This window comes from Nannospalax galili, unplaced genomic scaffold (genome assembly GCF_000622305.1).
Source record: "Nannospalax galili isolate Female #2095 unplaced genomic scaffold, S.galili_v1.0 scaffold25, whole genome shotgun sequence".
Classification (NCBI taxonomy): Eukaryota; Metazoa; Chordata; class Mammalia; order Rodentia; family Spalacidae; genus Nannospalax; species Nannospalax galili.
In genome coordinates this window covers 3,267,291-3,280,537 of record NW_008355642.1, presented here as the reverse complement: position 1 = coordinate 3,280,537, position 13,247 = coordinate 3,267,291, and the positions used below count along the sequence as shown (strand labels likewise).

At 38.1% G+C, this 13,247-nt stretch overlaps 1 protein-coding gene across 4 annotated transcripts in view; it reads left to right on the top strand.

Moving 5' to 3' along the window:
* Nucleotides 1–13,247, top strand: part of Col4a5 (collagen type IV alpha 5 chain) — a 281,900-nt gene that overhangs the window by 175,514 nt on the left and 93,139 nt on the right. For all 4 annotated transcript variants that reach the window (XM_017803140.2, XM_017803139.2, XM_017803138.2 and 1 more), the window contains exon 30: nucleotides 8,843–8,956. In XM_017803140.2, the coding sequence (XP_017658629.1) occupies nucleotides 8,843–8,956 (114 nt within the window). The remainder of the gene's footprint in view (nucleotides 1–8,842; nucleotides 8,957–13,247) is intronic.

Genomic DNA, 13,247 nt, shown 5'->3' with positions numbered 1-13,247 from the left:
ATATCCTAGAGTAGGTGATAAGGTCTTCAAGGAATGCTTAGTCCTTTAGTGTCTCATAACCCATTATAATCATATAGGTTCACAACACTTAACCACTTAACACTTATCTCAATTACACATTCAAAAAAAAGAATAACTAAAGTATCTGCTTAACATATGTGTATACATGCACAAGCCTATTCTTAACCAACTAGGACAAGAATACTCAGGTCAATTACAATCCATGTTTCTGCAACTGGTCATGTGGCCTAAGTATTTGTAGCTAACTACCTTCCTCTATGACCCATTCTGTATTTCCTCCACCATCAGCAAGCACCTCTGCAGGTCTTGGCTCTTTCCCTGGAAGAGTGGCCCATACTTTCATCCCTGAAGGGTCTGGGCAATTTGTTGTCCTGTCTGGATTGGGTTCATACAACAGTTCTTAATCAAATTTAGACCCCCTCCCCCATCCATGCCCCACCATCTCCCCACTGGACCTCATGTATTCCGCCATACACATTAAGTCCCATCCAGTCAAGCATTTATACCTTGATGTCCTTCAGTGTAAATTTGTCCACCAGAGTCTCATCAACCCATCTAGAGATCATATGTAAGGCATACTCTCCGTCATCCAGCAGATATCAGGTTACAGTAGTTCTCAATCTAGGGCAGGCCATCACCCATTTCTCTCCTCCCCTTTGGGCCCTTCCCTGATTGAATTGGCATGGGTCTGTGCTCGATGCCACCACTGCCACAAGTTCACATGTGCAAGCTTCCAGTGGTCTGAAAGACTCCACTTCCCTGTGTTCATGAACCAGCCCTGGCTCTTAGAATCTTTCTGCCCCCTCTTTTGCAATGGACCCTGAGCCTTGGATGGGTGAGATTTAATACAGGAGTCCTATCCAGGGATACACACTCTGAAGTCTCTCATTCTTTAAAACTTGGCCAATTGTGTCCTTCTGTGTACATCACACTCTGTTGTATAAGGAAGCTTTACTGGAGAGTTGACAGATGCATTAGTTTTCTCTCCACCCTTTGTTCTGCTATGTTCCATGAGCCTTAGGTATAGAGGTTCAACTGTAGATGTGACACCTAGTACTGAGCATCTCTCAGAGATAGTCTCTGTGTCTGACCAGTTGTGGAATTCTGCAGTAGCCTCCATCTGTTGCAAAAATAAGTTTCTTTGATGAGTGGTGTATGGTATGTTTGTCTGTAAATATAAGGATCCATATTTAGCATATGGTAAGAAATTTCATTTGTCTAGGAGATATGAAAGAGATAGGTTGTTTTCTAGGATATATGTTCTCTCCAGTCATGTGTATTTGGCTGAGTTTACAGTGTCACCCATGAATTCATTCCTATTGAGAGGACTTTAAGTCCAATCAGAAAGCTGTTGATTGTCCCCCCCCAGGTAACAATGTCACTACTGTACTGATCGAGGTAGTTTGCCATGCTAATCATTATGGTTATTAGGTTTTAGAGCTTGACTAACAACTTGAAGGGAGTTTTCTCCTGCCTGACACTGTATTTTTTGTTATATAGCATTCAGCGATACATAAGAATATACTACATTTTTTACTGCTGGCTGAGGAAGAGCTGATCTTGAATGGAGAGACGATAGATAGGCAGACTATACCCTGGCGGATGAACTTGCACTGAGGGACATCTCAGAACACTAACTTTACATAATAGGCCTCACTACAAATGATAGAATATATGAATTATGGGGGGGGCACTATGGGAGGGTGCCAAAGGGGAAGGGGGAAAGGAGTATAAAGATGATTTTATGTATGAAATACACAAAAATTCAATAATTTTTTAAAGAATCCAGAAAAGTTACATGAAACCAAATGAGTTTTTTTAATTTTTCAAAATGTCTAATAAAACTGATATACATATGAAACCAAATTAGTTTCTTTGAAAAATCCAATAAAACTGATACATCTTGCCAGGATGACAAAAAGAGATAGAGAGGTTCTCAGTATAAGGCATGGAAATGAGAACCTCACTACAATACCATTATATGCATTAAAAACATAGCAAAAAGCTATAGTAAATAACTTCATGCTAATACATTTGTCAATGTAGAGTAAATGAACCAATCCTAAATTATTGCTCCTATTTATTGGTGTCTACTGATAAAGAAATTTCATATATACCTGTATCTTAATATTGAGCTCATGGTAAAATTGCAGAAAACTGCAGAACCAGTTAACATCTCTGGGAATTTCTATCAAACATTTCTTAAAAAGCAGTAGTACTATTTTCACATAGCCTCTTTCCAAATACAGTACGAAATGGATTACTTCCCAGTGGTCATGAGGCTGCAGTTCCCCTGATATCAAAATCAGGTAATGACATTATAAGAAAACTAAGTTATATGCCAAAAATTTGTCATGAAACTACAGGTAAAATATTTCAAGTGAACAGTTGTACATCAAAGATCACAGTATATGAAAAAGAGACTACATTGAAACCAAATCAAATTATAGAATTCAGTGTGGTCTGACATCTGAAAATAATTCAGTGTGATTTGCTATATCAGCCATCTAAAGAATTAAAGCTATGCTTTTACCTTAATTATTGCTAAAGTTCTTTGATAAAGTTCAACATCCTTTTCAAGAAAAAATATTCAAAAAATTATGAATAGCGGCTCATCTTATAATCCCAGCACACGTTAGGTTAAGGCAGAAAGTTCAAGGACATCCTGGGCTACTTGGTCCTAGGCTCCCCCAGCTGATGTTGGGAGACCCTACCTCAAAAAAATTATCAACAGCAACAATAACCTAGAACTTCTTTACTATGATATAAGACATTTGTAAAAGGCTTGATCCATTATATTTTATTTGAGAAATACTGAATTTCCCTGAAAGGTATAATACAACACAAAGACGTTTCACAAACAAATGTCAGTATTTTACTGGAAGTACTTTTGTCATTGCCATAAAGCAAGAAATATAAGCTCCTGGAAGAAAAATAATTTTACGTAGAGTATTGGATTTACGAAAATCATACAATAAAATATTATTTATATAAAAATAGTATTTAAAATTAAACCAGGGGCTGGAGAGATGGCTCAGCCGTTAAGAACATTGGCTGCTCTTGCAGAGAACCCAGTTTTGGTTCCCAGCACCCACATGGATACTAACAACTGTCCATAACTCCAGTTCCAGAGGATTTGATGCTTTCTTCTGACATTCAAGGGCATTTCATGCACATGGTACCCTTACATACATGCAGGCAAAACACTCATACAGATAAAAGATAAATAAATTTAAAAGTACATAAATAAAATAGCACCAAATACCATGAATTTTTTTGTTATTTTTGAGAAAGTTTCTGTAGCCCCAGCTGGCCTGGAACTGCTGTGTAGACCAACCTGGCCTCAATCTCACAGAGATCTTCCTGCCTCTACCTCTGGAGTGCTGGAACTAAACATGTGCACCACTGTGCCTGGCTACCATGATGTTCTTATGCATGACTGTCTCTAACAGTTTATGTATGATATTTATATATGGAAAACTAAAAAACCAATGATATGAATCAAGTATCTAAATAAATTGCATTACATATTGTGTTAATGTACTGAACAGCTCAATTTTTATTACTGATTTTGCCCAAAGGAAAACACAGCAGAAAACTTTAAGCATTCTAACATTTATTTAGGAAATGTGAACAATGTAGAATGGACAAAGCAAATTTAAGAAAAATGTTGGAGAATTCAAAGATTTTGATTTCAAGTCTCAATACAGTCTTATAGTAATTAACATAGTTTAGAACATGTGAAATACAGACACAGAACCGAATGAATCATAATAGAAGATTAGACATAAAATTGTATATTTTAAAATTAATTTATTTTTTATTTTTTATTTTATGTGTGCGTGTATTGCCTGCATGTAGGTAAGTGCACCCGTGTCATGCAATGCCCACGGAGGACAAAAGAGATTGTCGGATCCCCCGGAACTGGAGTTATGGACAGTTGTTAGCTGCCATGTGGGTGCTGGGATTCAAACCTAGGTCTTCTGCAAGAACAGTCAGTGTTCTTAACTGCTGAGCCATCTCTCCAGCCCCCAAGTTGTAATTTTTGTGTGTGGGGGGCTTGAGATTAAATCCAGGAGCTCATGTATGCTAAACCTACAATCTACCACTAAGAAAATCACTATTCCCACATATGTAATTTTCAAAAATTTATAAATGCAAATTCAAATAGAAAATTTTCAATGAAAATAGACATTTTTAGTAAAGAATGCTAAAACTATTAGATATCTGTATACAAGCCAAGCAAACAATACAAATGACTCTCCATTCACATTTTATGCCTCATACAAAATTTAATCAGTACAGATTATAGACCTAAACATAAAGCCTTTTTAAAAGATAAAACTTCAAGACACAGGCAGGACAACTTTTTTTTATAAAGAGCCACACTGCAAATATTGTAGATTTTGTGGATCTACATATTTTAGTTTCAATTCTTTTTATGATAACCCTAAGTATTAACCATTTCTCTCATTGATATGAAAAAAAAATACCTGACAAAAGAAATATAAAGACAGAAAGGATTAATTTGTTTCACAGTTCAAGAATACAGCTCAAAATGGAGGGGAAGTCATGGTAGCAAGGAGATAAGGCAACTGGAACATTGTGTCCACAGTCAGGGTGGAGAGAGAGGTACTGCTTGTGCTCAACTTCTTTTCTCCTTTTTATTCAGTCAGGGAACACAAGCCATTGGATAGTACCACCCATATTTAGGGTGGATATTTCTTACTACCTTAGTCTAATCTAGATAATCCCTTATATGCCACCTAGAGACTTGTATGTCTCTAGATCCCATCAAGCTTATATTATCATCTCACACACCTTATGAAAACATTCTCACCTCATACTATAAACATAGGTCTATGTCAAATTCAGCCCTTCTCAAATTCACAGGATAAAATTTTTGTGAGCATAACCCTCACAAAAACTTTTGAATAGAACACTAAAGGAATAATGCATAGAACGAAAAAATGCTAATTTGGACTTCAATAAAATAAAATGTCCTTTCATATCATGTATCTGACAAAGGGTCTGTAAGCAGAGGATATTCAGTCCCTTAAAACTCAACAATCAGAAAACAACTACAAAAATTTAAAGATATAACTGGAAAAATCAGCAAATATTTAAATAGATATTTCACCAAAAAGACATTTAAATGAAAAACAAACATATGTAAAATGTCTTTTGCAAAATGCAAGTTAAATCCAGAATGAAATAGACACAAAGCTATTAAAATTGGCTTTTTAAAAGAACAAGAAACCTGGCTGTATCAAGTGCTGCCAAGGATGCAGAATAACTAGAAGTTTCATATTTTGCTAGGTAGAACAAAAAATGGTAAAGCCACTTTGAGGACCAGTTCAAGCCCACATACAGGAAATGGAAATAAGCTTATTTCGCTTTGAAAAACATTGTGAGAGTGTCTTAGAAAGTATGATCTTTTTTTTTTTTTTTTTCCAGAGCTGGAAAGATGGCTTAGCCATTAAAAGTACGGACTGCTCTTTTTTTTTTTTCCCACAGCATTCTTTTTTAAAAAATGTTTGTGCATTTCATACAGAACAGCTCAAACAGTCTTAATCATCTTTGTCACCTCGTCCCCACTGGCACCCTCCCATATTCCCCCCACACTGGAGCCCATATACTCGGTCATCTCTATTAAGACCCACTGGATTGTCCACTGGAGCCCATATACTCTTTAATTCTTGTTAAGGCCCACTGGGTTGTCAGTGTCCCCCACTGTTCTCCAGTGCATGTCCGTCCACTAAGTCTAGTCAGCCTATATAGAGTCCCTTGTTTTGGGAAGATTAGCTCTTCTTCATCTAGAAGCAATCAATTGCCAACATTCCTTCAGATAAAATTGAGGTCTGCTGTTTATTGTCCCAGTTCTTTGCTGGGTTATTGTCTGCCTGTGTTTGCATGGGACTTGTGCATGGTGACAACATTGCCATAGGATAATGTACGCAGGCACCCAGGAGCTTGTAGGACTCTGTTTCCATGTGGTCCTGTGCCTCCTTCTTGGCTCTTACAATCTTTCTGCCCCCTCTTCCGTGATGGTCCCTGAGTCTTGAGTGGGAGAAGTTTAATAAAGGGATCCTGTCCAAGGACCAGCATTCAGCAACCTTTTGTGTTCCTGGCCCTCCACTGCATGTGGGTGCTTCATTATTGAGAACTGAGAGATTCGTTAGTGTCCTCTTCTTTATCCCTGTTCTTTTTTCCATGAGCCTTAGATGTAGAGGTTACATTGGAGATGTATCAATTAGGCCTGGGCAATTTATAGACAATGTCCATGTGTGACCAGTTCTGGAACTTGGTAATAGTCTCTGGTGCAAATTGAGCTTCTTTGGTGAGTGGTGACTGGGATACTTGTCTGTAAATATAAGGATACATATTTTTCACAGAGTAAGAAATCACATTAGCCTAGCAATGTGACAGATTGGGGTTTTCTCTAACACCTATGGCCACTCTGGCCATGTGTATTAGATTATGTTTACATTACTGAACTTGAGTATCCTTCCTTTGAGTGGGCATTTAGTCAAATTAGGCAGCTGTTGATTGCCCCCAAGATAAGAGTGCCACTACTGTACCAATGACATATGTTGTGCTGGCCATTGATGTGGTTATTTGGGCTAGAAACTGGTGCCGGATCATCCATTGATGTATTCCCTTGGCACTTTCATAGCATTCTCCAAAGCTATGAGAGCTTGCCTTCAGGGGAAGTGGCTTCCAGATCAGTTGCAGCTCTATTTCTCCAAATTCTGTGTCCGGTGTATGTTCTGTCTTTGGCAGTAGGGTCTTAACTTCAGGTTCTGGGAGGCCATCAAGGGCTTTGGCAATAGCCTGAATTATTTTGGAAGTCTCTTGGACCACCCTGACCAACAACTCAAAGGAAGGCATCTCCTGTCTGGCACCTTTTCTTGTTATGTAGCTTTTAGCCATACACAACAACCTACTGACAAATTATACATACATTATCTCTACATGAGTCCATGTGTATAGGTGAAGTATAGTTTTAACATAAGAAATAGCAATCTCATTTGTAGGTTTTAACTAAAGGAAAATATGAAGCCTCACATAGAAATCTGTATGTCAGTGTTCATAAAAAATTTTATTCATAATCACCAAGAATTGGAAGCAGCCCAAATGTCCATCAAACAGTGAAAAGACTCAAAAAATGCAATGTATTTATACAATGGAATTTCTGATTTGTGGTACTGGGAATCAAGTCCAGGAGTTCATGCATGCTATCTATACTCTATAGCTGAGATACAACTTGGCCTGACATATGTGTTTTTCACAAATTTACAAATGCAATTTCAATAGGAAAAATAAAGGTTTTCAACAAACAACACTAAAACAATTGGATATATGTATACAGAACAGAGATGAATTATCTCAAATGCATCATTTTAAGTGAATAAAGACATACACAAGAGGTTACATACTACATTACTGCATTGATGACATTGCAAAATAGAAAATATATGACACAAACTGAATCCATATTTGTGAGAAAATTTATATATGGGGAAGAATCAACTACAGCTGGGCGTGGGTTCTTTTGGATATAGATGGAACAGTTGCATTGATTTTAGTGGTGATTATATGATGGTATACACTTGTCAAAACTTATCCCAGTGTGTACCGAAAAGAGTGAATTTTTAAAATTTATTGTTATATTATATTCTTTTAGAATTTCGTACATGCATGCAATGTATGTTGATCATATCCATCCCTTACTCCTCCCTCTAACTCATCTCACATCTATCCCCCATCTCCCGATCCACTCTCAAATTTGTGTTCTTATTTTTTTTTTAATAATACACTGAGTCTAAATTGTGCTGCTCATGTTGTCAAGTGTGGGGTCATCCACTGGAGCCTGATACAGAGGCCACACTCTTCTAGAAAACCAATTCTCTCTTGCCCAGAAGTCATCAGTTGTCCACAGCTCTCCTCAGTTAGGGGTGGGGGCCTCCTGAACACCTTCCTACTCCATGCTAGAACGTTCACTGGCTTAATCTTATACAAGTCTTGTGCAGGCAACCACAGATGTTGTGAGTTCACGACTCTAGCAGTCTTGTCCTGTCCAGAAGACATTTTTTTTTTCTCTGCAGTCCCACTGACCTTTGTCTCACCTCTCCCTTAATTATGTCCTCAGTCAATTTCGAAACATGTAGATTTTGCAAAGGGGGAATGAGAGAAAATGTAGAGGGTGAAGTTTCTAATATCAAAACAGTTTAGCTAAGATGAGAGAGGCTTGAACATATTTTCAGTCATAACAACAATTTAATAAAAAGGAAGGTGATAAACATCTGCTTAACCTAGGTGTGGTGGCTCAGGCCTTTAATCCCAGGAGACAGAAGTAGATCTCTGTGAGATCAAGGCAAACCTGGTCTATAGAGCAAGTCCAGAACAGCTGGAGGCTACAGGGAAACCCTGTCTCAAAAAAAAAATCCAAAAATGTTATCCGTAAAATATAGGTGAAAACACTTTTAAGATTGTTTTTATTGAGTTTTTGTGTAGTTCATACAGAACTTCTCAATCAATGTTAATCATCTTTATACCCCCTTCCCCACTAACACCCTCCCACATTTTACTTATAAATAATTATTCAAGATGAGTTACACATAATAGGAAGGCGGAATTTATAATCTCTTGTTCTGTTTTGAGAGGTTATTGTAAGTGCTGAAGTTGACAGCTCATGTTACGTTAAATTGTAAGACTTTAACCATTTGTGAATTTGCTACTTTGGGATATTTATTCATACATTTCTTTCTGAGAAAAAAGCTGCCATTTTTAACATCTAAACTGTGTTTATTTTTTAAAGGTGATATTGGACCAAATGGGCAACCTGGCCCAATAGGGCCTCCAGGCCTGCCAGGATTCGGTGTTCAGGGTCCACCAGGACCACCAGGGACTCCAGGGCCAATAGGCCAGCCTGGTAAGATGACAGTAAATGTGCCTTTTATAGGATTCATCATGTCTATGGATGTAACACGTTTCCAGCAAACTGCTGAGGTAGTCTGTATACACATAATTTCATAAAAATGAAAAGTTATAGGTCACAGCAAAATAGCTATTTTAATCCCTGATATTTTTCTTCCTGTTCATCTAAAATTCATCTATTTATAATAACACAATTTGATAGTTACACAGTTACTATTACCATAGTATCATTGAGTAAGACATAGTTTTGGAAATATACCTCAAAATTTAATGCTGATTATTTCAGAGCAGAATAGCTCTAGTGAAGTAAGAGACAAGATTTTTATGTAGAAGTACTTCTCATTTTGTATCACAGAAGAACTTAAGTTAGGGTGCCACAAGAATACTCTCTAAAAATATATCATGTGCATTTCATTTACTTGTATTTAAAAGAATGAAGTCAATCCCGCCCCCCTTTTGCCCCTAGACGAGCAATGCCTTTGTAGCTAAGCACTTCAAGCTGTTTTGTTATTGGATACTCAGAAAGGTTTTGTCAATAGGTAGCCTAGCAGTTTTGACTCCATGGATAGGGAATCAATAACTTGTGTATGTTTATATATGCAGATTATGGATTCTGAGTTATCTCATGATACAAATTAATATTTTTAATCTAATTAGGTATAATAAGGGTCACCTTAAGGCCTGCATTATACTGTTTCAAAGTATGTATTAATTCATAAAATGAAAACAAACTGAGCATTGTAATGAATACATTACAATGCTGAATATAATTCCGGTGTTGTCCTGGTTTGTTTCTCCACTGCTGTGACAAAACACTCTGACCACTACCAACTTGGGGAGGAAAGGGTTTATTTATCTTACATCTCCTGGGTCACAGTTCATCCAGGAGCCCAAGGTAGGAACTCAGGGCAGGAATCTGGAGGCAGGAGCTGGAGCACAGGCCATGGAGGAATGTTGCTTACTGGCTTGCTCCCCTGGCCCCTGCTCAGCCTGCTTTCTTATGACACACAGACCCACCTGCCCAGGGGTGGCACCACCCACAGTGGTCTGGACCCTCCCACAACACACAACAATCAAGCAGATGCTCCACAGACATGGCCACAGGCCAGTTCAATGGAGGCAATTCCCCAACTGAGGCTCCCTCAACCCAGGTGGGTCAAGTTGACACTAAAGCGATCCAGCACAATTGACCCCTTCCAGCACAATTGACCCCTTGTCAACCTGACACACAAACACATCAATATTAAACCATAACCTTTCCAATTCTTATCCCCAAGATATGATGTTAACATTAATATCACAAAAATAAGACAGTACAAACTTAAAAGCCCCACAGTCCTTAAAAAACCCAAACGCTTAAAAGTTCCATCTCTTTTAAAAGTCTCTTAACTGTGGGTAAGCTTCTGTAAAATCCAAAACAACTACTGTCTTATTTCAAAGGGAAAAATCAGGCACACCTAAGCAAAACCAAAGTCCAGCAAAGTAGCTCAAGGCTGGACATCTGGGATTCACTCATGATCTTCTGGGCTCCAAAGGGTTCTGGCAGCTCCACTTCTGACTCTGCCGTCCATAGTACATACAGCTTGTCTCGAGGACCCAGACCAGCTCCATTCCATACTTACTGCTTTCCTTTATGGTCATCCCATGGTCCTGGTACCTCCATAAAGATGGGGTCTCCACTGAAACTGAGACTACACCTTCACCAATGCCCTCTTCTTGCCTCTGGGGTGCAAAGCCTCAGATTCTCTCCATGACCCCTTTAATCCTGGGGTCTTTACTGCAACTGAAGCTGCACTTTCACCTATGGCCTTTCCTCGCCTCTCACAGTGCCAAGCCTCAGCTGGTCTCTGTGACCCCTTCACGTTTTCAACACCAGAACCATGCAGGAGACTCTTACACATTACCAAGTCCTGCTTCCAGCTTGAAACAGAGGTGCAGGTCCCCTCTGTGTGCTGACCCTGAGGAAATACCTCCCAGAAGACTCCACCACAGTGATGCTGGTCTCTTGTTACTTACAGCTGATTTTTCAGCCCCAGCTAACCAGCACCAATTGTTCCAGTAAAGCAAAGGTTTTGCTTCAGGTTCTGGTCTTTTCTTAATCACAGCTGATTCTTCAGCCCCAGCCAACAAGAACCCACAGACTCTCAATCTAAAATCTCACACGAACAGCCCTGATAGTCTCTGCTTCCCTTTGAAGCTTCATAAGCCAGGTCTCTATCGTGTTCAACTCTTTCAGCATAACTTTTCCAAGCTCCACAGCAACAAACTCTGAGCATGCAATGGCCTTTCCAGCCCAAAGTTCCAAACACTTCAACAGTCCTCCCCAAAACACCAAGGTCAGGTCTGTCACAGCAATATCCCACTCTCTGGTGAAATTTCTGTCCTGGTTTGTTTCTTTATTGCTGCGACAAAACACTCTGACCACTGCCAACTTGGGGAGGAAAAGGTTTATTTGTCTTACATTTCCTGGGTCACAGTTTATCAGGGATCCCAAGGTGGAACTCAGGGCAGGAACTGGAGCACAGGCCATGGAGGAACACTCCTTACTAGCTTACTCCCTGGCCCATGCTCAGACTGCTTTCTTATGACACACAGGCCCACCTGCCCAGGGGTGGCACCACCCACGGTGAGCTGGGCCCTCCCACATCACACAACAATCAAGAAGATGCTCCACAGATATGGCCACAGGCTAGTTCATTGGAGGCAATTCCCCAACTGAGGCTTCATCAACCCAGGTGTGTCAAGTTGACACGAAAGCGCTCCAGCACAGGTGTACATATAATTATTTTGAGCACATAGAACTGTGTTTTACGACCTTAAATGAGAATAACTATATTGTTGGTCATTATGTTAAAGATCTGAAAACGTGGGCTAGATAGACAGATCATCAGTAAAGAACACTGGCTGCTTTTGCAGAAGACCCGGGTTGGAATCCCAGCATCTAAATGGTGGCTAGCAATCTTCTGGAACTTCAGTTCCATGAGATCTATACTTTCTTCTGAACTCTGTGGGCACTGCTGACACAGGTGCACTTAGGTCCATGCACGCATAACACAAATACACATAAAAATATAAGAAAGCCCATAATGGCTATTTTTATTTATGTACTATTTATAAAAATGATTATATGACACATTGTATGTTTTTATGTCCCCTCGCATGTCACTAATATTTGGAAAGTAAAAAAAAATAAAATAAAATAAAAGCAAACACTTGGAGCTATGCTTTGAACCATGATAAAACGTTGTGCCCAACCTTTGTAGCAGTAGTCTTGGAAAAAAGCCCATTTTTAGTTTTGAGCATTACAGGCTTCACCTGCTATTTCAAAAAAAAATAGATAAAATGAATTTATCACTTCTGTTGTATTTTATTGTTTCTTTGGTTTCCAAAAATTGCACAAGCTTATGGACGCATTTTGAATTCTGAAATCACAGTTGAGTGAAAATAAAATCATTAATCATATTTGAATATAAAAGAAATTTGTTCACACATTTCGTGTTTCTCAATTATAGCTAATAGTTCATAAATTTTTATTCATTTAATCATCTAACATCCTCTCTCTCCCTCTTTTACGCTCTTCCTCTGATAAAATACATCGATATATTTATTTAAAAATATACATAGCATCAGCACAATGCAAATTAATAAGCTTGAATTCATCTGCATATATTTCTTCTGTAAATATATGCTGTGCCATAGAATTCAAGATCTAAACTAATGGTATTTAGCAAGTAAATAAAATGTAACATGAAAATGTATTCAATGTACTCCTAATATATAAATGATTTTATGTCACATTTTTATCATGGATGGAACATATTTTATATAGTTATATATATTTTTAACTACTTATTTAACAACCACATACTTAGAAGCATTTCATTACAGCAGCACTGACATAGTCAACCAAAATTTCCAAAGATGCATCTCTTTCAAAATTAGCTCTAAATTTTTATGTTTACAGTTGAATTATTACAGTTATACAATATTGTACTCAGTATAAACCGTATAAGACATAACATTAAATGAGATCTTTAGAAAAGATTTCCATTTCATTACTAAAATACACAGTTTCATGCAGAAAAATTCAATTTTAACGCAATTGACAATAAGATGTTTGCACATACATCTCTAATCTCTAGATATCTGATTTTTACTAGTCACAGTCAATTACTTTCTGAGCTCCTTGGCATCTGAACATGGACATAAAGTTGTCAGGTAGATTTCAATGGTAATGTTTTTCACATCTACTAATTATTAAGGAGCAAATTTTTATGCTTTGAAGA